Here is a 23724-nt window from a genome sequence, read left to right as displayed (position 1 = left end):
TGCAGCAAAATAAGGAAGTTGTGTGTGCCTTTCAGTCATATACTGCATGATTTCGTTCTACTATTTACAAACGATATGTAGTTAGACCTTAGCAGCAATTAATATTTGAAAGTTAGCAGTTTTGCGAAGAAACGCGTTCCATTCAATTATCCACAACTCTCAACAGGACTGTTACGAGGTTTTACAATGTAATATAACAGCTACAAATTTTAGTTAGATCTCGCAGACGATACGTGCAAATTCGATCAATTCTAAATTTACATTATTTTCTTTTGTCTGTACCTTTACTTTGTCTGGTACGAAAAAAGATATATAAATAATTTTGTTTAATGTACCAATGCCTTATTTTAGCTATGTTTGAAAATGTAAGATAAATTGAAAGATTGTATCTTTACGTCAGCGATTGTTTAGATTGTCGGCTTTCTGGTAAGAATGTATTTTCTTTGACATCTTATACTTTACTTATGGACATTTGTTTTAGCCTATCGGGAATATTCGTTAGACTTTTTCTAAATTTACTGAAAGAACGTATGTAGTTTTTGAAGTTGCGTTCTGTGACCAAAATAAGTGATGAATTTAGGTATAAATGGGTTAAGTCTTGTGTGTCAGATGAATTTTATGAGCTACTTCCTATGAGGTGCTTTCACATATCTCTCATCCCCTAATAAAAAAAGTTTATATTGACATGGTCACATGTGTTTTCTTATGCAGTCAGAAGATTCTTGAACATTATCTCTATGCTATACAAAACTGAGCAAGTGGGGCTGTTCAGACTGCTAAGATTTTTATTTGTATTATTGAAATGGACATGTATTTGGATCTTGAAACTTGCCTCTGAAAATTGGATTAATTACGTCATACAGCATGTCAACCACAAATTTTCCTTTCACACACAAGAGGAAGTGTGATTGATTTGCAGTGGGCACATTGACCTTCAAACAACAACAACAAAAGACGTCCAGGTGAATTTTTGGATTGGAACCTAGCCATAGCCTGGAGCCTGGAGCTTGGAGCCAGTCATTTTAAAGTAAGTTACTAATCAGTGCAACTGGGCAGCCTTTGTAAAATAATTACAACATGGTTCATCAGAACTATTCAAATGTGGATGTGTACATTGAAGCGGGTTGTTTCTCAATTTGAAAACGATTTTTCTGAAGTTCTCTTGCTTCAGAAATCAGCTGACTGTGTGGTAAACTGATTTCTGTTCTAGTAAGCACTGTTCTGCATTTGACGTATTGCCATGCCCCTGCCGTATAGGTCTTCCATGAACTCTGCTGTGGAACACCAGAATGAGGAACACACACCGCTGCTGCAGAAACAAGCAGGCAAACACTCAGGTTTGTTTCTGATCTTCTTTGCAAACATTCAGTGTGAGAATCCCTGTGAATGGGGGTTTAATCAGAATAGCTGAAAACCATATTCCAATTTCTAATGGATAAATTCATCATTTTTGGTTAGATGTGTTCATCTTGACAAGGTCTTCTTTTGTGATATATTTAAAAGTAAATATTCATACCAAGCTGCTTTATAAAGTTTTAGTTTTGGCCACCATCCTGCTTCCTAATCCTAAACCCCACTGGTCTAGCACAAAGAGAATGATCTGCTATTTTTTGCTATGATTTGCTATTTTTCCTGATCCTGTCAATTTTCTGTTGTACAGAACAACTGAGCTATAAGAGTGTTGTATAAAGTAGCAGGTTGTTGTTAAAGTGTAACAATTATGAGCAGTATCCATATGTGTTCCTAGAACTTTATTGGTCAAATGTCCAGTTCGAAGTTGTGATGTTGAGCATTGTCCAGTGCATCAGTGTAGTTGTGAAACTACTAGCATTTTATTGCTGTCAGAGAAAACGAGTAGCTATGGCGTGGAATATGGAACCAGTCAGATATTTATTAGGGTTACTGCATGAGGGAAGAAACTACTTCTGTGTCTGGAAGTTTTAGTATACATGGTTTGTTATTTCTTGCGGGAGGGGAGGCGAGGAATCAAAAAAGGTTGTGTTCAGGGTGTGAGGTATCTGTAAAGATTTTGCCTGCCTGTTTCCTGATTTATGAGGAGTACAAGTTCTGGAGAAGGGATGCTGTCCTTATGATTCGCTTCAGTCTGTTCCCATCCTGTTTATTGGCTTGAGGATGATGGATGTACACAGGATGGATTCAGTGACTGCAGTGTAGAACTGGATCAACAGCTCCTGTTGTAGACCATATTTCCTCAGTTGTCACAGGAAGTACATCCTCTGCTGGGCCTTTTTGAGGATGGAGTTGAAGTTGGTCTCGCATCTGAGGGTTTGGGTAATGGTAGTTCCCAGAAACTTGGAAGGTCTCCACACTTGAAGGTCTCCACAGAGCTGTTGGCTATTGTGAGGGGAAGCAATGTCGAGGGATTTCTCCTAAAGTCCACTATCATCTCTGCAGTCTTTGGTGCTGTTGTGTTGCAGTCTGAAGAACTTGGATCTGAACGCACTTGATATTCAGCATAACAGAGTTGACACCATCTTGGATGAGTTCAATGTCATCTGCAAACTGCAGGAGTTTATGGGTCCCTGAGGTTCAGTCGTTCAGTCAGAAAGAATGGGGTAATGGGGAAAGGACACATACCTGGGGAGAGATATCTGTATACCAGAAATAACACCCTGCAACCTCACCTTCTGTTTGCTGAATGTCAGGAGGCTGACAGGAAGCTCCATTGTCATGAAGCTCCATTGACAAATAGGGGGATAAAGTGAGCTGGGAGAGTTTAGAGGAAAGTATTTTTGGAATGATGGCATTAAACACTTAGCTGGCCCACAAACAGGATCCTTGCATATGTCCCTGGGTAAGTCAAGGTCTTGCAGGATGCAGTGCAGTGCCATGTTGACTGTGTCATCCAATGACCTGTTTGCCTGGTAGGCAAACTGCAGGGACTCCAGGCAGTGTCCTGTGACAGTCTTTGGGTGGGACAGCACCAGTAGTCCGAAGGCCTTCATGAGCACAGATGTCAGAGCAACAGGCCTGTAGTCATTCAGGCTTGTGATGGGGTTTTCTTGGGGACCAGGATGATCGTGGAGCATTTAATGCAAAAGGGGACTTCACTCAACTCCCGGCATCTGCTGAATATGTGTATGAAGATTAGACCAGTTGGTCAGCACAGGTTTTAAGATGGGTGGGGGAGATACTATCTGGACCTGGTGCTTTCCTGGCTTTTTTCTATGGAAGAGCCAGGATGCATCCTCTTCACATATCTTTAGTGCAGTCTGAGTGTTGGGGTGTTGTCAGATGTTTAATGGGGACTGTTATCGTTGAACTGGAGTGGATGAGGAGTGTAAATTCGCCTTCCTCAAACGTGCAGTAGAAGATATTTACGTCATAAGCCAGGTCTTTGTTTGCCTCATCAGCTTCTTTTAGTCACTCTGATCAGCTTCTGTCAGGGAATTCCTGGCCTGCTTGTAGAGGGCTCTGTCCACTTCTGTAGGCATCCTTATCTTACAGAATTACTTAATTTACTAAATAATTTTAAAGTGCAAATTTCAAATGTCATATATAAGTTGTATGTGTAACAGTGCCTCCCAAATGCTGCTCTGTACGATCCAATCTGGCCTTCATGATGTTCCTCGGCTTTGCTGTGGTGTATGGTCTCCGCGTCAACCTCAGTGTTGCCATGGTCGCCATGGTCAATGCAACTAATGGGCAGCCAACATCCAATGGCAGTGAAGAGAAAGAATGCCCAGCACCCTCTGGTCCTTCTAACACCAGCCACCAAAATCCAGATCAGCCAGATGGGGTGAGTGTTTTCAGTCTACTCTGGCAGTATACATGTACACATACACTCTATTTTTGGTTGTTTTGCATAGAGCCCATAATGCAATAATACTCCGCAGTACTCTTTCAGGTTATCAATTCATAAGCACACACTCATATGCTCTTCCAGGTGCCACAGTACTCATGGGATCCTGAGACACAGGGAATGCTGCTTGGTGCATTCTTCTTTGGGTATCTTTTCACCCAGATTCCTGGAGGCTACCTGTCAGGCCGCTTTGGGGGAAGCATCTTCCTGGGAGGGGGGGTTCTGGGCACGGCAGTGCTCACCCTCCTCACCCCACTGGCAGCCCAGCTTGGGCCCTCGTGGTTGTTTGCGCTACGGGCCTTGGAGGGATTTGGAGAGGTGAGAAAACCTCAAAGTTTTTTATTATTATTATTCTGAGAAACAAATTTGATCTCACCTTCTTCATATTCTTGCTCAATTCATTTTCATGTAGCAGGAGAAATGTTGAAGTGTGTGTGTGTGTGTGTGTGTGTGTGTGTGTGTGTGTGTGTTAGGGTGTGACATTTCCTGCTCAGATGGCCATGTGGGCTTGCTGGGCTCCTCCACTAGAGAGAGCTCGTCTGACCACGTTCTCTGGAGCAGGGTCCAACTTTGGTGCCTTCGTTGCTCTTCCTCTCACTGGCTTCATCTGCAACAGTCTGGGTTGGCCTGCAGTTTTCTATTGCTTTGGTAAATAGTTATCAATTGTGTCTGCAGATTTGCAAACCAACCCAGCTAAGGTCTCAAATGGCAAATGATTTTACATCTATATACACCTCACAGTAAATCCATGTTAACATCCTAATGACATCCTGTACTAAAACCAGAACATGCAGCTCTCTGCAGTAACTAAACCTTAATTGAATAAAGGTGAAATGGGACCTGTTCAACATTCTAGTGCAGTTTAGGAGCAAAATGTAAGGTTATTCACTGAGGCATTTTGGTGAATCACCGACGTAGAAATTGATCTCTATTCTCACGTTTCACCACCAGGAGGAGCTGGGTGTCTTTGGGCAGTGCTATGGTTCATCCTGGTGTCAGATGAACCTCGCACACATCGAAGAATAAGTGACCAAGAAAAAGATTACATAATCAACTCTATAGGTTCAGAGGTATTGCATATTAAAGTATTCCATGGATAAACTGAGTTAGAAACAGGAAGCAGAAAAGAGCACAGAAAAGGACAGCTTTTAGTACTTGTTCAACTGAGTTTATTGTTTGGCCCATAAAGCATGTTTGAATCGATCATCTAAGATGATATTACTGTCTTACCCCTCAGTTACTAGGCATTTAATTGTTGGTTAAAGTTTGTATTTTATTTTATTTGTTTTTGATAAATATCATTGTTAATGGTACCTGAAGTTAATATTTATTTTATCAGAAACTGTATAGTGTATACTATGTATATAGTGTACACTCATGTCTAAACATCATAATGAATTATTACACCAAATTTGCATGTATATTATTTGTTGTTGTTAATTAATTAATAATTATGTCATTATCATATTTTTAGATAATGATGATGACTGTTATGGTATGGTGAGAGTTCGTCTTCTCTTCCTTCTTGTGCAGGGTGGCTCTCATGGTTGGTCAGTACCTCTGCTGCCCATGCTGTTATCGGTCCCCCTGTGGGCTATCATCATTACACAGATGTGTGCTAATTGGTCATACTACACTCTGCTTACCTCTCTGCCTACCTACATGGATACAGTGCTGCACTTTGACCTGCGCCAGGTTAGACTTCAGTTGGTTAGATTTTAGTTGTGAATTTGGACCCATAGACCACAAATTGGTGTTAGGCAGAACACCCCAGTAAGACTGGACCTGTGTAATATATCATTTCAGTGGGAATTTGGCTTTCCCAAAAGAGACGAGATAACCAATGTGCATAATCTGAGAATAAATGTGACCTCACATTGTCTCACGGTGTGTGATGTGTAGAACTCCTTCCTGTCGGCGCTGCCCTACCTGGGTGCCTGGTTGTTCTCTATATTGTCTGGTGTACTAGCAGACAGCCTCCTGGAGAGGGAGATACTGAGCATAACAACTGTTCGCAAAATCTTCACTCTTGTAGGTCAGTAATTGCTCAGTTTTGAGATCACTACATTTCATCATGAGATAAATATGTTCTCTCAACTGTGTGAAGAAATTCGTGTTTCCATAGGTCTGCTGTTGCCCGCGGGGTTCCTGTTTGCTGTGGGATTCACAGGGTGCAGTAGCACCCTGGCTGTGACCTTTCTCACTGTGTCCACTACTATTGGTGGCATCAGCGCTGCTGGGGTTTTCATGAACCAGATTGACATTGCTCCTCGGTACTGACTGTAGGATCTGCTCTGCACCTCCTTGTTTATCCTGCTCATTTACTTCCCAAGTGTTCCCTTCCCCAATAGTGTTTGGGTATGAACATAGATGGAAAACACAAAACAGTTATTTCTTTCCAATTATCTTCATATCCAGTTATTTTTTGCCTTTTGCAACAGAATGTTACATTCTTTGTTGCCTTTTTCCCTTATTTTCTAACTTTCCATCTGCTTTGGACTCAGGTATGCAGGCATGCTGCTTGGGATCACAAACACTTTCGGGACCATCCCAGGAGTTCTTGCACCAATTGCAGTGGGTCACCTTGCCAAAAATGTAAACTGCTATTCCATAACATATCCAGAAACACTGCACAAAATACTGAGTAGGCATACTTGACAAAATATTAAATTAAATTATTAAATTAGCGTCTCCTTCCCTCTTTCTCAACAGCGCTCTCTTGTGGGTTGGAGGAATGTGTTCTGTTTGTCAGCAGGAGTGAGTGCCATTGGAGCCCTCGTTTTCACATTATTTGGCAGCGGAAGGATCCAGAGGTGGGCAGTGAGAGAGCATGGAACAGATGCAGACAGAGAGCACTAGACATGTTGTGGTTATGGACTTTACTTATAAGTGTACTGCTTGATTATGAACATGTGGTGTTAAATTTAAATAAATGAAGCAACATTCATTAATGTTATAATAGGAAGAAATATTAATTTTTAAAATTTTTACGTTTAATTTTAAATGGGCATTATTATTATAATGCTGCACACTTTTACATTCAGTCAGCGCAACGGTATGAGTTGTAAGAATAAATAAATGCATTTTTTCTCCTTAATGTTAATGTTTAATGAGTTGTAATATGTAATGTGTAATGAAGTATTATGTCTTTGATATAAAATATTTGTATAATGGTATAAAGGGATTTGCACAAGGTTTTAATTTTTGCTAAATATTTTGCAAAACAAATTTTAAGTCAATAAGCTTTAAGAAATAAGCTGTACCTCACCTATCCCTTTAGAATATAGCAGTTACTTAAGACTGTGATTTTTCTAAGCAACTTTTTATACCAATATTATTTGAGGAAATCTTTGTAGAAACATTGTAAATTTTATTTTGCCTCTGTCTGAAAGAAAGTGAAATTATTTTGGTCAATTTTATTATTAAAAAATAATTTCCACTTTGTTTTGTATTGATTATTAATCCTGAGATGCTATTTAGTTTGCAGTAATTGCTGTAAATATCTGTGTATCTTTTTAGTTTACATTTTATTGAACTTTTCCATATAACAAAAAGCTATTTTTGTTATCCTCAAGATGCAACAGTGCTATATTTTAAGTATGTAGGACCCCAAATAACAAATACATACACTGAATAAATGTAATAACTAAAACATTTAAAAACTTTCTCCTTTAAAAGAAACATATTTGATGGGAAAGTATTTTCTACAAATATAACGAATAAGACTGATCTGTTTTTCTGTGTCTTTAGGACTTCCCTTTTGTTGTATGATGATCAACCTCTGCTTTTTTATAATAATCAAGGGCAACATTGCTGTTTACATATTTAACATCCAGTCATCCTGTGGTGAATTATGGTCTTACGGGGACTCCACCCCCTGTGGAATCAGAATGGGTCGTTTCAGTTGTAATGTTAATAAACCATGAAACTTATAGAACGCTTTTAACATTCATGCAGTGCTACCTAGAGGGCGCCTGACAAAAAAAACAAAAACCGGCCACTCGAGGCCATCAACCTTTTAGGTTTATCAGATCCTGGTTTATGAATTCTTATGCAGACATTACGTTGGTAGTAACGATATACGTTTTAAATAACGTAATAAATGCTACATAAGAGTACATCATTATCTTTAATAAATTATTATTTTTCGATTAATGCATTACTCTAGTACACTATAAACATTACGATTACGTCATACCACCAGACCGGTTTAGCAAATGACCCGGATATAATCTTTTGCAGTAACCGCACTCGAAACTACACAATAAGAGCAGGGTGCATTACGAATACCAATAGCTTGATTTTCATGGCGTAATAGTTTGTAAGTAGACTAGGTGTTCTCGACAAATCAGTTTATTTACGCGTAAATCATTTATGTATGAATTAAGTGGTATCACCGTTACCTAACATCTGCTAATTCCTCTCCATTTACAAATTATTGAGAAAATAAAAATTCTGTCTATCAGTCCACTACAATTCAAAAACATTAATCTTTTTCTATCTTGTACAGTAATTGTATAACTCCACCTGGTTCTACTTAGTTCGATATTCAGAAATCCATGAGATAACATTTGATTATAAAATGCCGTTATTACGTTGACATATTCATTCTGTGAGACACCCTATTTTCTCACTAATTTAAATCTCGCTTTGTGTCAAATCTCTGATGGGCTAATTTATGTAAGTTAGTTTTAGTTGACTACAAATATTTCCATAAGTTGTTGTTTTGCTATTTATCAAAATTATTTATTTGGTATTTAGTATTTTGTTAATGTAAGATGTGAGGTGCTACTTTTTCTTTAGCTTTTTCTCTACTTTTATGTAAGTAAGATGTGCATTTATCATCTGAGGTAGCAAAGTGACCCACAATTCGTTTTGTTTGTTTGTTTGTTTGTTTGTTTGCTTGCTTGTTTTTAAACTAAAAAGTTAAATACATTTACCTTCTTGATATGGTTCTTAGTTCTGAAATTAGTATAGCCTACTTGTCTTGTATCTGTATGTGTTTGTCAGAGGGGCCAGGGTGGCTCTTCCTTTCAAACAGTGCGAAACATGAATTTTTGCACTTCAAAAGCATTACAAAAGCATTTATTTGCAGTTTGAATTTTCAGACAGTTACACAGCATGCTCACACATGCATATGAGTATCACTCCTCTTAAAAATCACACCTCAATACAAAGTTTAATGTAATTAAATTAGCAAGTGTGAGTGCCTTGTTTCTATCTAGCTATTGAGTAGTAAATGAGCAATTTAACTGGGATTATTTTCTAAACGTACTCTCTGTTAAAGATTTGGCATTTTATTCAAATAATTCCATCAATGGCTCAGAGCTCAGTGTTGGCATGACAGTTTTCAGAATTGCGGAAAATATTTGGTTTCTTTTTTAAATATACTGACAGTCAAGAAAATCACATAAGTAATGATTTGAACTAATAATAGACTTGTTTGACCAGAAATTATACGATGTCCTGGCTTGATATTTTTATGATGGCATAGGAAGTTTATTTTGTTATACTTTGTCTATAGGAAAATTCTAGGACTGCCACTAATTGTTATTATAATTCTTGTTATAATTCTTGTTATAACTGCCTTCACATAGGTAAAGCCGAATTGGTTATTGCATTAAATGGCACATATATCTGACACATCCCAAACTATATAATCACGTTTTAAAACTATGTTTTCTCTTTTCTATCACAGACTGTGATAACATGAGTAAGTTGAACATTATTACTAGAATTGTATTATAATAAAAATTTGAAATATTAGACTTCACACGTTTAACTTGCTTTCCTTATGAATTAGTCCTGCAGGGAAAGGCAAGGCTGATTCCCTTCTTCTCCAATTGCATGCCTAAATACTAAAGTCCTGCCAGCCCTTGACACACATCCAGTCTGGCTTTGCTCCTCCCCCACCCCTTCCAAATATTTGAATTCAAAAGCCTTAGTCTACTCTGACAGGATTTGAGAAACATAACTCTGCTAATTTGTATTAGCGTGCTAGTACAGTTTAAACCCTCTGTGTTACCCAGGCATGTTATAGCCAAAATGGCATGGTCTGATTTTTGGTGTGGTTAAGCCAAAGCTAATAGAGGACAAAGGTTACATTAAGTTGTGATGTCTTGCAGTGAGAGGGAAAATGGGACGTGCTGAGTAATGTGTGAACACGGATCGTTGGATGTCAAGAGAGTCCAAAGACATCTGCAGACTCACCCTCTCACTGATCTGAGAGTGGGAAAGAAGTAGAAGAGAGTCTGCCCTACTATCTCAATGCAGACAGCACAGTGGGAGGCAACTTTTGCAGTCCAGCACTGTGACAAATTCTTATCAGCATCAGTCATATGACTGCCTCTTTTTCTCTTGGTTCATTGCCAAATGTCTTGAAATTAAATGTTAAAAACAACAATATGAAAATTACATTTGGTAGACATTTTTATCAGTATGACAGTAAATGTGCTCCCTGGGAAACAAACCCCTGGCCTTTTTGTTGCTAGCACTTTGCTCTACCTGCTCCTACAGGTACTACTAGGATTTTCCAGCCCTAAAGTGAATCTTTGTTTCCATATGTTTTAAGGATGACCTCAGGACTATGTGGGCATATAGACTAGCTGCCTGTGTAACAATCAGTAAATGCAAGTAAAGCAAAAAAGAAAGAAAGAAAGAATAAGTCCTTCTTTTCTTTCAAGGCCCTTACAAATTTTCAAATTACTACCAGCAATTTTGTATGCCAATTTGTGTTTTTTGTTTTAAGTTTAAATTGTTTAGTGTTCATTAAAGTGTGTGCTGCATTTTGGATCATCAGAGAAAACACCCAAAGAAGGCCTGGTTCTTCAGGTTTGGTGACCAAGTCCCTCCTCTTCCTGGATTTATGGAAAGTGACTGTTGTGTTAAAATAGGTTGACACTCATAACCTTACCTCAGCATAGCAATGGTTATTCAAAATTTAAGATTACACCAGAGTCATTTAAAGTGTGTTGTTTAGGCTGACAAATTTCAGAGACAGCACAAACGAAAGCAATCTGATTATATGTGTCTACTCAAATATCAGTAAGTTGTGTGTCAATAATCTGTAATTTTCTAGCAACAACAACTTATTTTTCTATCCCATAGAGAAATGTATTCTGCTTTCAGTGTGAGTGACTGAGAGTCTGTGTAGCATGCTGCTCTTTTGACTGAAAGTAGCAGTTGCTGGCCAAGCATCTGTTACCTGAACTGGCAGAGGAAAAGGGAGAGGAGTGGAAGCTCAGAGGGAGACCACAAGGCCCTAGGCCTGACCTAGGATCACTAATACGTTGGAGCTAGTAAACCCTAGAAAAATACAAAAAAGGCTAAACACTGGCTTTTAAGTACGGATTGAATAAAGTCACATGTCCCTCCAAACAACCATCAGTGACTTTATCTGCAGATAAAGCCTGAATATGAATAGGTCCCCATTGGGTGGGGATATGCAGGAGACAGGGGTGTTGTAACCTCCATTATGAAGTGTTCTGATGTAAATTCCTGTATTTTAATACAGTGTGTTGGGACTACACTATCTGCAAGCTGTTTAATGATAAAGAAATCTTCATTACATTGACCTGCTGCAATTCTTTGTTCTTTAGTGTTTGGTGTGCATTCAACACAAATTAAAATGTATTACGTATAATTTCCACAAGGATTAAATATTATTTTTAAAATAAGTAGTTAATGACATACATAAATTGTTTAAGTCTTTTAATAACTGAACATTTTACTAAATGATAATCATTCCTTAAGAATGGTTATTTTGTTGCTTTGACATGGGATATCTACAAAATCTAAAGTTTATATCTACAGAATACTTAATGTATGATGCTAAGTAACAGATTTTAAGAACATTACAACCAAAATCTAACGATATACTTGTGTAAACCATAACATGCCTTATTTAAAACACAGGCTACTCAAAAACATAAATGGCTCTTTTATGAGATATAAAAAAGCTTATGAATGGTTGCAGTTTAGGAAAACTAGCAAACGAAAACATGTCAGATGAAACTAGCAAGCGGCCACAGTTTCCATGCTTTAGAAACAGTAATTAAGAAATTATTTGAGAAATTCTACAGTATTTTAGTTGGTATGTTTTTAACGATTGAGCATCACATATGTCATACAGAGAATTCACGAAACAAAGTGATGACGTCTGTTTGCCGAGGCGGGGATTTTTCTCTGAATTGAGTGCGATTTGCGGGTCGATTAGGGAGGGGGAGAGGAAGATGGGGGTTGCAACCTAGACTGACCGCCTCCCGTGTATAAATTCCGCAACCAAGGCATTTTCTTCCTCTTTCTGTTACCTGGCAAAGGGGAGCAGCTGCTGTGGAGTAACCGAAAAACCCTGGTGAGTGGCTTGGCTTTTCTTCTCTTTGCCGTTTATGTATTTTCGTAGCTCTCGGGTAATTGAAGTTGGTAACAAAAATGATTATTGGTCTATTATGTAATTGCTCGGCATTTTTCCGCATTAAGACAAATTTAATGGTGATGAATCGAAATATCATTTAAATATGTGATGTTGAAACTGCTGTTCGGCTGATTCGGCGTGACCTTTTTGAAGTAATTTGCGGAATTTAATTTGAACGAGGGACGGGAACCGGGAAAAGAACAAAGGCATTCACTCAGTCGTTGCCGTCCGTCAGTATAAACGCGTTCCTCACACTCCTTATTGGAACAACTGGTTGAAAATCCTGTACGAGCAGATGTCCTAGTTTCGAATGGATTCCTTTTGGACACTTTGGTATTTAGCTGTAACTTAATCTTACGTGGCCCTAAAACACGTGTCGTTTCTGGGCTTGTGGCCGATTTCTAGACTAGGCCCAGGCGCTAAATAAGTTCGAGGCCATTTTTAATGACGTTATTTGAGGCCGGAATTGATCGCATATCAGGCCAGCAATGTAAGGACCATGACTTGTAGACTGCGCACATTGTAAATCATTTTTTCCTTTACAACAGAAACGTAAATCATGGGAAAGGAAAAGACCCACATTAACATCGTGGTTATCGGCCACGTCGACTCTGGAAAGTCAACCACCACCGGCCATTTGATCTACAAATGCGGAGGCATTGACAAAAGAACAATCGAGAAGTTTGAGAAGGAAGCTGCTGAGGTGATTTTTCCATTTTCTTTACTTGAACTGTAAACCTTTTAGTTGTACTCATGACTCACTGGAGCCAAGATGGCGGACGGGGCATGGGTCTGTGCGTAAGCCGGTTGGGCGTGTGAATGGGTGTGGCTTATATAGACGAATGACGCTGCAATATTTGTAATGGCTTCCAGTTTTTCTATAGTTCTCTCTGCATCAATCGAGTAGTTTTAATCTTGATTAGCTTCATTAAACAGTACATTTTGTATTCAGTTATGTAATTTGCCTGAATCTTCCTCTTGCAGATGGGCAAGGGCTCCTTCAAATATGCGTGGGTGCTGGACAAATTGAAGGCTGAGCGTGAGCGTGGCATCACCATTGATATTGCTCTCTGGAAATTTGAGACCAGCAAATACTACATCACCATCATTGATGCCCCTGGACACAGAGACTTCATCAAGAACATGATCACTGGTACTTCACAGGTCAGTGCAACTTGACTAGTCTAATGTCCAAGTGCAATAGTCAGGTTGTTCCATTAGGCTGAACAAAGTTGTGCTCTCTTTGCAGGCTGACTGTGCTGTCCTGATTGTTGCTGGTGGTGTGGGTGAATTTGAGGCTGGTATTTCCAAGAATGGACAGACCCGTGAGCACGCCCTCCTGGCTTTCACCCTGGGAGTGAAGCAGCTTATTGTTGGAGTCAACAAGATGGATTCCACTGAACCCCCTTACAGCCAGGCTCGCTTTGAGGAGATCACTAAGGAAGTCAGCGCTTATATCAAAAAGATTGGCTACAATCCAGCAGGTGTTGCTTTTGTCCCAATTTCTGGATGGCATGGAGACAACATGTTGGAGCCCAGCTCAAACGTGAGTAAACTGCATGTGTTCACCTTGAGCAGGTAATCGCATCTTTGTACACAAGCTGTGCCTCACAGTTGTTTCCTTTCTAGATGGGCTGGTTCAAGGGATGGAAGGTTGAGCGCAAGGAAGGCAATGCCAGTGGGACCACTCTGCTTGAAGCCCTGGATGCCATCCTGCCCCCCTCCCGCCCCACCGACAAGCCACTTCGTCTGCCGCTGCAGGATGTCTACAAGATTGGAGGTTTGTAGTGTTGAAGGCACTTCATTGACTTTAATATACCAAATAGGTGTTTGCCATCACCTTTCCCCCCCCACTATGCAGGCATTGGAACTGTACCTGTGGGCCGTGTTGAGACTGGTGTCCTCAAGCCTGGCATGGTCGTGACCTTTGCTCCAGTCAATGTGACCACTGAGGTCAAATCTGTTGAGATGCATCACGAGTCCCTTCCTGAAGCAACACCTGGTGACAATGTTGGCTTCAATGTTAAGAACGTGTCTGTGAAGGATATTCGTCGTGGTAATGTCGCTGGAGACAGCAAGAATGACCCACCCCAGGAGGCTGGTAGCTTCATTGCTCAGGTTGGATACAGTAACATGAGCCTTTTTAGCTGTTACAGCTTTACTATTTTCAAAATACAAATCTACAGAAATTTGCACTCATCTCTGATCACTAGCTCTGGAAGTGAGAACTAACTACTGTTGGATCTGTTCTGCAGGTCATCATCCTAAACCACCCTGGTCAGATCTCTCAGGGCTATGCTCCTGTGCTGGACTGCCACACTGCCCATATTGCCTGCAAGTTTGCTGAGCTCAAGGAGAAGATCGACCGTCGTTCTGGCAAGAAGCTTGAGGATAACCCCAAGAACCTCAAGTCTGGGGATGCTGCCATTGTTGAAATGATCCCTGGCAAACCCATGTGTGTGGAGAGCTTCTCAACTTACCCTCCTCTTGGTGAGTGCCTATTGTGTACAATGCCTTGAATGCCAGCTTGTCTAAGAAATTGTGTATCTGCTCTACTGTAGTAGTTTGTGTGGCTAATGGTGTCACTGTCTTCAGGGCGTTTTGCTGTGCGTGACATGAGGCAGACCGTTGCTGTTGGAGTCATCAAGAGTGTTGAGAAGAAGGCTGCTGGTGCTGGCAAGGTCACAAAGTCTGCACAGAAGGCTGCCAAGGCCAAGTGAATTCTCCTCATTCCAGCTGTTCCAAAGGTTTTGGGGTGTTGTGCCCCATCTCCTGGAATTTCTCTAAACCTGGGCACTCTACTCAAGGACTGGCTGATGCTGATTAAAACCCATCGGAAAAATTTTCGCAGGAAAGGAATCCAATATGGATAACTTGTGGTTTCAATATTGATTGACTGAGTGCCTCTTTCAGTTGTTAATTTGAGTTTAATGGTTTAGAACTGCCTGTTGCCACAGTTGAATTGGAAGGAAGCTGCTGAGTAACTAATAAAGGTATTAAAAAATTTGCAATTTGTCTGCTTGTATATAGGCATACCTGGAAAGTGTTCAGCTTGATGTAACTCGAGCATGCAGCTGTTGGGCACGTGTCGCTGCTCTCATATGCTGCGAGGTCTTGTTCTCTGAACAATGGCTTCTCTATCCAATCACGAACCAGTGTTCACAAAGCTACCAATGGTATCCCCGATTTCGTGGGTATCACGATCCCCGTGTAATGCTCTCCCGCCCCTCAACCGAGCCGGTATAAATATGGGCGAGTTGTGTGACTCGTTCCTTTTTTTTCTACGTCTAGCTTGGGGGGTCTTCGAGCGGTGTTTGTAGAGCTGGTAAGTTGTAAAGGCCTGCAATGAATACTTAAGTCTTGTGCGTGCTTTTTACATGTAATATGAACAGATATATATTTTTTTTTTTGGGTGGGGGGGGGGTTGTTTTAATCGCAAGGTATTGCTGTATGGACGGGGGAATACTGAAACTAGTGGCTGCGTATTCCCAGCATTGAAGGTTAATCAACTTGGGTTTTAGTTAAAGCGATACCGCCCACTTGTCTTTTGAGACTACGTAACGAGCTGAAGTTGGTGGCACTGCTGAAACAACATGGCCGGTGTGCAGCTCGTGTCTTAACATGGAGGGTATGAAGTAAGAGTGAGGGAGGGGGGGCGCCTTGTGGCACGCACTTAAACGCGCACTTGTCCCAGGCCGTGTTCACAAAAGTCAACTCCTCTCAAACATTTGTAATATTTTAATGCCATCGTGACTTAAGAGCTTACGCAACAATGTTATTGTTTCTTCACAGTAAATTGCAACTATGGGTAAGGAAAAAATACATATCAACATAGTGGTTATTGGCCATGTCGACTCCGGCAAGTCCACGACCACAGGGCATCTAATCTACAAATGTGGAGGTATCGACAAGAGAACCATTGAGAAATTTGAGAAAGAAGCAGCTGAGGTATGGTTGCGTAGACAAAATCTGTCTTTCTATAAATAAAATGTGAAAAGCATGCCGCTTGTCTTTTTTTGGGGTTGCGCGTGGTGAGCGACACCTAGTGTTCAGTTGTCCTTACTGAGGTCTCAAATGCACTCATGTATATCATGGAAAACTCACGTCTACACGATTGGAGTTAAAACAGCTCGTTAAATATTTAAAATTTGTAAAGAGCTGGACTGATGTGAAACGCTGTGTGTGTTTGTATTTTTTGAGGGGGTATTTCATTGCTTCATCTGATGTGTTGCATAACTTTCTCTAAAACAAAAAGATGGGCAAGGGCTCCTTCAAATATGCCTGGGTGCTGGACAAACTGAAGGCTGAGCGTGAGCGTGGCATCACCATTGACATCTCTCTCTGGAAATTTGAGACCAGCAAATACTACATCACCATCATTGATGCCCCTGGACACAGAGACTTCATCAAGAACATGATCACTGGTACTTCACAGGTATATGTGTTTATTGTCAATTCTGTTGAAACTTAAAACAATTTTCTGTAGTTTCTCCCACACTTTCTTGATAACAGGTAAAGTCATATATTTAACTTCCCATTATTTATTTATTTATTTATTTTCTAATAGGCTGACTGTGCTGTCCTGATTGTTGCTGCTGGTGTGGGTGAATTTGAGGCTGGTATTTCCAAGAATGGACAGACCCGTGAGCACGCCCTCCTGGCTTTCACCCTGGGAGTGAAGCAGCTAATTGTTGGAGTCAACAAGATGGATTCCACTGAACCCCCTTACAGCCAGGCTCGCTTTGAGGAGATCACCAAGGAAGTCAGTGCTTATATCAAGAAGATTGGCTACAACCCAGCAGGTGTGGTGTTTGTCCCAATTTCGGGATGGCATGGAGACAATATGTTGGAGCCCAGCTCAAACGTAAGGAGTGAACTTTTAAAGCCAACCTGGTTTTTCAAAGCTAAATTACATCTTTGATAGTTAATGTTACCCCCTCACTCTCTATATAGCAATAAAACAGATAGGATTTTTTCTCTGTGACTAATCATAAAAGAATGCTATTCAAAACAGGAAAATATCATGTCATTGGCCACTTTAATTGGTCAAGAACAAATTGCTTTCCAAAACATTCTGGTCAGAGAATGGCCGGATATAAAACTATTGCTTGTTTAGGGCTGGTTGACTTTGCACTTTGTAGATGACCTGGTTCAAGGGGTGGAAGATTGAGCGTAAAGAAGGGGCTGCCAGTGGCACCACACTTTTGGAGGCCCTTGACTCTATCCTGCCCCCCTCCCGCCCCACCGACAAGCCACTTCGCCTGCCCTTGCAGGACGTCTACAAGATTGGAGGTAAAATGTCCATTGTGTTCATTCCTCTCATACCCTAGTTTGAATGCATTGAACGTATTATTTCAATACTCTGAACTGCTGAAATCAAGCAATAAACAGTTGTTTTCTTGTTTCTTTCTTAGGCATTGGAACTGTACCTGTGGGTCGAGTGGAGACTGGTGTCCTTAAGCCTGGCATGGTCGTGACCTTTGCTCCTGTCAATGTGACCACTGAGGTCAAATCTGTTGAGATGCATCACGAGTCTCTTGCTGAGGCTGTGCCTGGTGACAACGTTGGCTTCAATGTTAAGAACGTATCAGTTAAAGAAATCCGCCGTGGCAACGTGGCTGGAGACAGTAAAAATGACCCTCCCCAGCAGGCTGATAATTTCACAGCTCAGGTTAGATACAGTAACATATAAGTACCTCTAAAATATAAGCCTTTTAGCTGCTATTACTTTACTCTTTTCAAAATAAGAATTTACAGAAATTCTTAATAGTGGCTATTTAGTGACAGTTGATTGTGAAAAATCTTCAACTTCCTCTTCCAGGTCATCATCCTGAACCACCCTGGTCAGATCTCTCAGGGCTATGCTCCTGTGCTGGACTGTCATACTGCTCATATTGCCTGCAAGTTTTCTGAGCTCAAGGAGAAGATCGACCGTCGTTCTGGCAAGAAGCTTGAGGATAACCCCAAGAACCTCAAGTCTGGGGATGCTGCCATTGTCCTCATGGTTCCAGGGAAGCCCATGTGTGTGGAGATGTTCTCACAGTACCCACCACTGGGTAAGCATAGTAATTTGAATTAAGGTTGCTGTACTCTAGTGTTTAAAATTCAATATGCTGCCGTGTGTTACCATTTTAAAGCCTTTAACTGCCATTTTGCATGTTTGGTTCAGGTCGTTTTGCTGTGCGTGACATGAGACAGACAGTAGCTGTTGGCGTCATTAAGGCTGTTGACAAGAAAGCTTCCACTGGTGGCAAAGTGACCAAGTCTGCTCAGAAGGCTGCCAAAACCAAATGAACCCCCCTAACAGACAAACCAAAAGTCATGCTCATGCCAACCCCTCCTGCCATGTACCTAACCCTGAACTCACTCTTGAAGGACTGGTTAATGCTTATAAAAACCCATCGTAAAAGCTTCCGCAGGAAAGGAGGAAAATATCTTTTTCTAAGCATCTTGGGGGGAAATGATGAAAAACAATAAAAATATGATGATTAATTACAAATGATGCCAAGAGTATTTCTGTTCATTTCAAAACACCACTGATTGTGTCTGTTCCATTACAAACCGCACATTTTAGTAAATGTCTTGAAGTAAACACATTTTAAGCTTTAGATTTTTAAGAGCTGACTTGAGATCTTACAAGTAAGCATCTGTAACTTTTGATTCCTCTAATGTAAACAAAAAAATTGTAACTACATTTTGTTGATTATTTTGTATATATCATTTTGAATTATTAACCTAAATATGTTATATTAAGATTAAGGCTCCTAATGTAGCACTCCTGGTTTTTAAAAGGCACATATAGGGTGCTCCTCCTTCTTTGGAAGTGTTGTGTAATCCAGGAAGAACCGGTAAAGGGAGTGAGCAGCTTCATTTTCATTATAATGAAAGTAAGATCACGTAGCAGAGTGGAACTCCACAATACAATTGCTGTCATACACAGACAAGAGACATTCTTCAGATCTGAAGCCCAAGTAAGTGTGATCATATTACTTAATTCTGTATTTCTGAGATTTTAACTTTTGATAGCCTAACTGATGGGTTCCTTTCCTAATATATGCAGTTGGATAAAGATAAGGCATTTGAGTTCGTGTTTGAGATGGCCCAACACATGCCTTTGAAGAAATCAAGCTGTGTCAACAAAGAAGTGCCAGACTCACCTTTGCTACATGAAATCGTTGGCATGAATCCTCTGCCTTACACAAAATGGAGGAAGCGACAGACAGGTAAAGGGGAGGTGATGGCAAAGCAGAGATGTCTGTCTGTCTCTTAATTTTTTTAATGCCCAAAGTGTAACTCATAGTTGTATTGTTTTTGATGTCAAACCTGCATGAAGACGTTTTTAAAGTTTGGTATATGCCTATTTAATAAGATGTTATGAGCTTTTATTCACAAAACCCACCCCTTTGCATTTTTAAATTATTAAGGAACAATTTAATACTTCAGACATGACCTGTTGGAACTACAACAGTAACCTCCTTAACCAAAATGAACATGAGGACAAAAAACAATTATATTGTTGATTAAGATTAATTTTTCTACTGCAATACTGGTCAGTCATTTCTTTTTGAAGGCTGCCCTAGAGCACAGCAGAGGGCAGGGGAAGCTTTGTCCATCTCTGCCCAGCTTGACCGGCTGATCAGGCAGCGTGGCCGGGATCTGCGCCTGCGCCAGATTGAGCGCAAGCCTGCCGTGATGTTGGTCAATAATCTCATCAAGGATTTACTCAAATTCCTGAAGGAAAATGAAGGGCACTCTTTCTTTAGAGATGTCTCTGTTTTCACTAGTGGAAGTTACTATGAATTAGTTAAGGTAAACAAAAAGAAACATTGACCATGTTTGTGTAGCCTGAAGTATTTGGGAGAGCAAGGAGTATTAACACTGCTCATTTCATTGTGCAAACTTATTTTTCCAATTTAGAATATAAAATAAAAATCCCACCATCCCTCAAACTCAAATGAGATAACTCCAGGACTCAGAGAATTCCTGAGATTTGCATAAATTATTTGTAGTGCAGTTTGTTTAAAGTATTTTGTTGTGTAAATCATTTAATTGGGTGGTTGTGCAAGAGAGGGGTTAAAATATATATTGTTGAGGATAGTAGAGGTCAGTTTTCCAGTTTTCCACTTTTGAACTATAGTTTTACACAGATTCAACTTAGTTCTTGGCTACTTACCAACTAAGTGATATCATATAATCTGAGATCCATATTAAGCAAATATAAGTGTAATGTGTAATGCACTATTGCACACAGTATGAATATAATTCATACTTCATGACCTTTAGCACTGAAGTGTAATGCAAGTAATTGCATGTTCCTTTGATGCTTTCTTTTGGATGTGAAGAACAAATTTTTATGTGTTTGTGTGTGTCTGTGTGTTTGCATGTAAATAAAAGTCAGTTATACACATTTACAGTACAGGGGTGAATTAAAAAGTCACAAATACACTGTAAAAAGCTTTTTCCTTGCAGATGTATTTGTTTTTTTCCCCAACAGATCAATAAACCCAATGAGTTTGACATCATGTTGAAACTTAAAACCCCACAACTTACATGGATGGCGCTGGAGGACTATAATGGACTTTTCTATAGAGTTTCCCTCTGTCGGTCCACACGCTCAGAAATACGGTCTTTTCTCCTAGAAGATGAACGCACTATCTCATCAAGCAAAGTAATAAAGGAGATGCAACGCTTGGTGCACAAGTTCATGAACACACATCAAGGTTTGGCACACTACAAGACAATATCTCATTGCTGCTTTCAACTTTCAGCATTTTGGGGTATATTCCTCTCAATTGGCACAAAGATAGCTGTAATCAATCTTGTAAATAATTGGATGATCTTTACACCATGACTCTAACAGTCTGGTTCTAATTTTGAAGTTTTTATGACATATGGACATATGGTAAGTTCAGCCTCACATATTCTAGAACATGGCACAGTTTAAATACTTCCTTTTCCATTTTTGCACTTTTAAACACTGGATTCACATTCTGCTAAATCAATCTGAGTGTAACAGTACACATTTTGCAGGTACAGACCAGTTCTGAATTATGAATTATGATCAGTTGTGGTTTGAGGAGTGAATAAAAAAATGTAGAAAGGCAAAAGAACTCAGGTATTTGGGCCTGAGTTATGGGTAGCTTCTGCTTCTGCTATGCAGACAGACCTGTTCTTGCTAAAGACATGGTGTGTATAAATGACAGAGAACAGAGTAAATATAGGGTGGTATATATATATTGCATCAGTAGAAATATCTATTGCATCAGTTAATTCATAACTATATTTTACAACAATATAAAAATAGAAATAAATAATTTAAACATTTTAAATGCTATTTTTTATGTCAGTGATTTTTAGTTCCTGCATTTTAAGATCATATTCAGTGCCACATGTCTCTAATAGATTCTTTATGTGTCACAGCTGTGTTTATTTGGGAAATTTATCATTCATTCATAGGAACTCCTGCTTGTGTTTTGTTTTTTAGTGCATGCTGGTGATGGATGCTGGGTCATTTGTAAGAATCGGGTAAATTCACCAGCGGTAACCCTGGCATTCAAGAAGCACAAGGATGATGATATAGAACTGTCTGTAGATATTGTACCTGCCTTAGAGGTATCACAAGGCTGGCCAGAAGCTGCTCGGAGTGGCCTGGACATAGATAAGTGGCTTGGCAAGAAAGCTCGGCGGAAATTTGTTAGCCGGCCCGTTTATTTTGTCCCGAAAAGACCTAAATGGCGAAAGCTCAGTGATCATGAAAAAGGTTAACATTTGGTCAGTCTATCCAGTCTGTTTCACAAAATGAGCCTTTGGGGGTATTTGAATGACAGCTGATGTGATTGCATGTGTATGCATTGTAGAGAGCTGGAGAATATCATTCTCTCACATTGAAAAAGAAATGATCATGTTCCATGGCAACAAGAAGACTTGCTGTGAGACTAAACCAAATGAATGCTGCCGGTAAGAATGAATACTTGACTTTAATTTCTCAACTTTTAATTGTAGTGATGTTCTTAATTGTCTATGTGTTCTATTAGAAAACTGTGTTTGCGGCTTCTCAAGTGTCTGTTTGAGGGATTGAAGAATACATATCCAAAAGAACTTGAGCCTCTCTGCTCATATCATGGGAAAACTGCCTTCTTCCATAACCTTTCCCAAAGATTTGAAGACTCTCTGTGGACCCCTGGGCAGCTTTCTCACTGTTTTATGAGGCTTCTGGTAGACTTTGAGCATGCAGCACAAATTGGCTCTCTTCCCCACTTCTTTATTCCCCAATTCAATCTCTTCTCTCCGGCCAGCTTTCCTAAGCGATCTCTCCTGTTTCTGGCCAATTCTCTGAGGGAGCAGAGGGAATTAGGGCTTCCTCTTTTGCGTGCCCCAAGTCCTACCCCAGCCCTTTGCTGTACTCCTCCCCTTCAACTGCAGTCTGAGGAAATATCCCAACAACAAGTTACCTTGAGAAAGAATGACACTAAGGCTTTTGTGATTTGCATTATGATATTCACTTGCATTATAATATTTTTGACTGCATATGTGCTGAAGTAAGGTTTATGTATAAACCTAGCAACCATCTTTACAGAATCTGACCTCCTAAGACTATATGTAAATATTTATGTTTATTTTCTAACCAATTTTCAGATAAATTAATTTAAATGTTTATTGACCTGAGAACGTTATTTTATTCCTCTCTTTTTAAAAATTATATAAAAACATTTAATGAATGTATGATTGAAATGTAACAACATAAAACAACAGTAAAGATTAGAAAACAGCAATGAACAACTTGTGTTTGATGTATCTATGTACTTATTGGCAGTGAGACAAGAAAAATGTTATATGGTCTTTCTATTCAATTCTAGTTATATACAGTGGTACATAATTAAAGCTGGTTATTTGGATTTGGAGTTTCATGATAAAATCAGAATTATTTTTAACATGACATAGATTTCATCATCACTGACCTGAGGCTTGAATTGTGGTGTGTTTCAGCAACTTGAATATGATTTCATTTGTTTTTAGAATCACTCTCTTATAATAAATTGCTTTTATTTACTTATATCTTATTTTCAGTGAGAATTATAATTCATTCTCAGTGAGAACACTGATAAGCAGGGATTGTTTTAGAATAACAAAATCTATTTGAAATCATAAGTGTAAGGAGACTCAGTATTATCAGTATTATTATTATTCTATTTTGCTGTATTAATATCCTATGTATTGCCTAAAATCTATTCCATTTTAGCTATCACAAAAGAATATAGAGGCTGTCGATATCGTGACCATTTTTGAGTGTAGTGGGTTAAACCAAATATTACAGAGAACAGTAGTGCTGTAGTATATATTTCAAAAAAGGTTATTTTCTGTTATTTTACCAGCCCCAAACAATGAAACTGTATATAATTCATATAAGCAAGCAGGTTGACATTAAGATGGTTTAAAAGATTAGCCTAAATAACTAATGGACTCGACTTTGGCTTATAAAAAGGAACGA

At 39.5% G+C, this 23724-nt stretch overlaps 4 protein-coding genes across 10 annotated transcripts; all 4 read left to right on the top strand.

The window, feature by feature from the left end:
* The first annotated feature begins 7 nt into the window (after positions 1-7).
* si:ch1073-513e17.1 (sialin) lies at positions 8-7265 on the top strand. Of its 6 annotated transcripts, none has more exons than XM_081700455.1 (12): positions 8-426; positions 864-1027; positions 1258-1337; positions 3540-3760; positions 3986-4141; positions 4297-4471; positions 4775-4893; positions 5357-5518; positions 5726-5858; positions 5949-6096; positions 6328-6418; positions 6536-7265. In XM_081700455.1, the coding sequence occupies exons 3-12, from the start codon at positions 1265-1267 to the stop codon at positions 6680-6682; spliced, it is 1425 nt and encodes a 474-aa protein (XP_081556581.1). In that variant the 5' UTR covers positions 8-426; positions 864-1027; positions 1258-1264; the 3' UTR covers positions 6683-7265. The 6 variants fall into 6 exon arrangements, with proteins under 6 accessions (XP_081556581.1, XP_081556585.1, XP_081556578.1 ...); XM_081700452.1 differs by having other exon boundaries at positions 9-188; positions 920-1027; positions 3908-4141; XM_081700445.1 differs by having other exon boundaries at positions 9-426; positions 920-1027; positions 3908-4141.
* A 4752-nt stretch (positions 7266-12017) lies between these two features.
* Positions 12018-15242, top strand: LOC113578433 (elongation factor 1-alpha). The gene is made up of 8 exons (XM_027011671.3): positions 12018-12176; positions 12785-12939; positions 13221-13400; positions 13486-13782; positions 13866-14016; positions 14098-14354; positions 14492-14726; positions 14832-15242. The coding sequence occupies exons 2-8, from the start codon at positions 12796-12798 to the stop codon at positions 14954-14956; spliced, it is 1389 nt and encodes a 462-aa protein (XP_026867472.1). The 5' UTR covers positions 12018-12176; positions 12785-12795; the 3' UTR covers positions 14957-15242.
* A 198-nt stretch (positions 15243-15440) lies between these two features.
* Positions 15441-18738, top strand: LOC113578434 (elongation factor 1-alpha-like). Its single transcript, XM_027011672.3, has 8 exons — positions 15441-15561; positions 16029-16184; positions 16492-16671; positions 16804-17100; positions 17378-17528; positions 17651-17907; positions 18058-18292; positions 18406-18738. The coding sequence occupies exons 2-8, from the start codon at positions 16041-16043 to the stop codon at positions 18528-18530; spliced, it is 1389 nt and encodes a 462-aa protein (XP_026867473.1). The 5' UTR covers positions 15441-15561; positions 16029-16040; the 3' UTR covers positions 18531-18738.
* A 349-nt stretch (positions 18739-19087) lies between these two features.
* Positions 19088-23246, top strand: LOC113578442 (cyclic GMP-AMP synthase). Of its 2 annotated transcripts, XM_027011688.3 has the most exons (7): positions 19088-19207; positions 19297-19459; positions 19807-20045; positions 20731-20956; positions 21721-21996; positions 22094-22193; positions 22271-23246. In XM_027011688.3, the coding sequence occupies exons 1-7, from the start codon at positions 19118-19120 to the stop codon at positions 22776-22778; spliced, it is 1602 nt and encodes a 533-aa protein (XP_026867489.2). In that variant the 5' UTR covers positions 19088-19117; the 3' UTR covers positions 22779-23246. The 2 variants fall into 2 exon arrangements, with proteins under 2 accessions (XP_026867489.2, XP_081556564.1); XM_081700438.1 differs by lacking the exon at positions 21721-21996.
* The last annotated feature ends 478 nt before the right edge of the window (positions 23247-23724 follow it).

The sequence above is a fragment of the Electrophorus electricus genome, chromosome 2 (assembly GCF_041902795.1).
Source record: "Electrophorus electricus isolate QZ-2024a chromosome 2, ASM4190279v1, whole genome shotgun sequence".
NCBI lineage: Eukaryota > Metazoa > Chordata > Actinopteri > Gymnotiformes > Gymnotidae > Electrophorus > Electrophorus electricus.
The sequence above is the reverse complement of the archived record's forward strand: the minus strand, read 5'-3'. Positions and strand labels throughout refer to the sequence as shown.

What these genes read in the sequence shown, in the direction of transcription:
- si:ch1073-513e17.1 (XM_081700452.1), top strand. Translation starts at nt 1,265, where the DNA reads ATGAACTCTGCTGTGGAACACCAGAATGAGGAACACACACCGCTGCTG. An exon ending in TGCAGTTTTCTATTGCTTTG is followed by an intron (nt 4,472 to 4,774) that starts GTAAATAGTTAT and finishes TTTCACCACCAG; the next exon opens with GAGGAGCTGGGTGTCTTTGG. An exon ending in CAGATTGACATTGCTCCTCG is followed by an intron (nt 6,097 to 6,327) that starts GTACTGACTGTA and finishes CTTTGGACTCAG; the next exon opens with GTATGCAGGCATGCTGCTTG.
- LOC113578433 (XM_027011671.3), top strand. Translation starts at nt 12,796, where the DNA reads ATGGGAAAGGAAAAGACCCACATTAACATCGTGGTTATCGGCCACGTC. An exon ending in CTGGTAGCTTCATTGCTCAG is followed by an intron (nt 14,355 to 14,491) that starts GTTGGATACAGT and finishes TCTGTTCTGCAG; the next exon opens with GTCATCATCCTAAACCACCC. An exon ending in CTCAACTTACCCTCCTCTTG is followed by an intron (nt 14,727 to 14,831) that starts GTGAGTGCCTAT and finishes CACTGTCTTCAG; the next exon opens with GGCGTTTTGCTGTGCGTGAC.
- LOC113578434 (XM_027011672.3), top strand. Translation starts at nt 16,041, where the DNA reads ATGGGTAAGGAAAAAATACATATCAACATAGTGGTTATTGGCCATGTC. An exon ending in TGATCACTGGTACTTCACAG is followed by an intron (nt 16,672 to 16,803) that starts GTATATGTGTTT and finishes ATTTTCTAATAG; the next exon opens with GCTGACTGTGCTGTCCTGAT. An exon ending in CTCACAGTACCCACCACTGG is followed by an intron (nt 18,293 to 18,405) that starts GTAAGCATAGTA and finishes TGTTTGGTTCAG; the next exon opens with GTCGTTTTGCTGTGCGTGAC.
- LOC113578442 (XM_027011688.3), top strand. Translation starts at nt 19,118, where the DNA reads ATGAAAGTAAGATCACGTAGCAGAGTGGAACTCCACAATACAATTGCT. An exon ending in GCTCAGTGATCATGAAAAAG is followed by an intron (nt 21,997 to 22,093) that starts GTTAACATTTGG and finishes TATGCATTGTAG; the next exon opens with AGAGCTGGAGAATATCATTC. An exon ending in AAACCAAATGAATGCTGCCG is followed by an intron (nt 22,194 to 22,270) that starts GTAAGAATGAAT and finishes GTGTTCTATTAG; the next exon opens with AAAACTGTGTTTGCGGCTTC.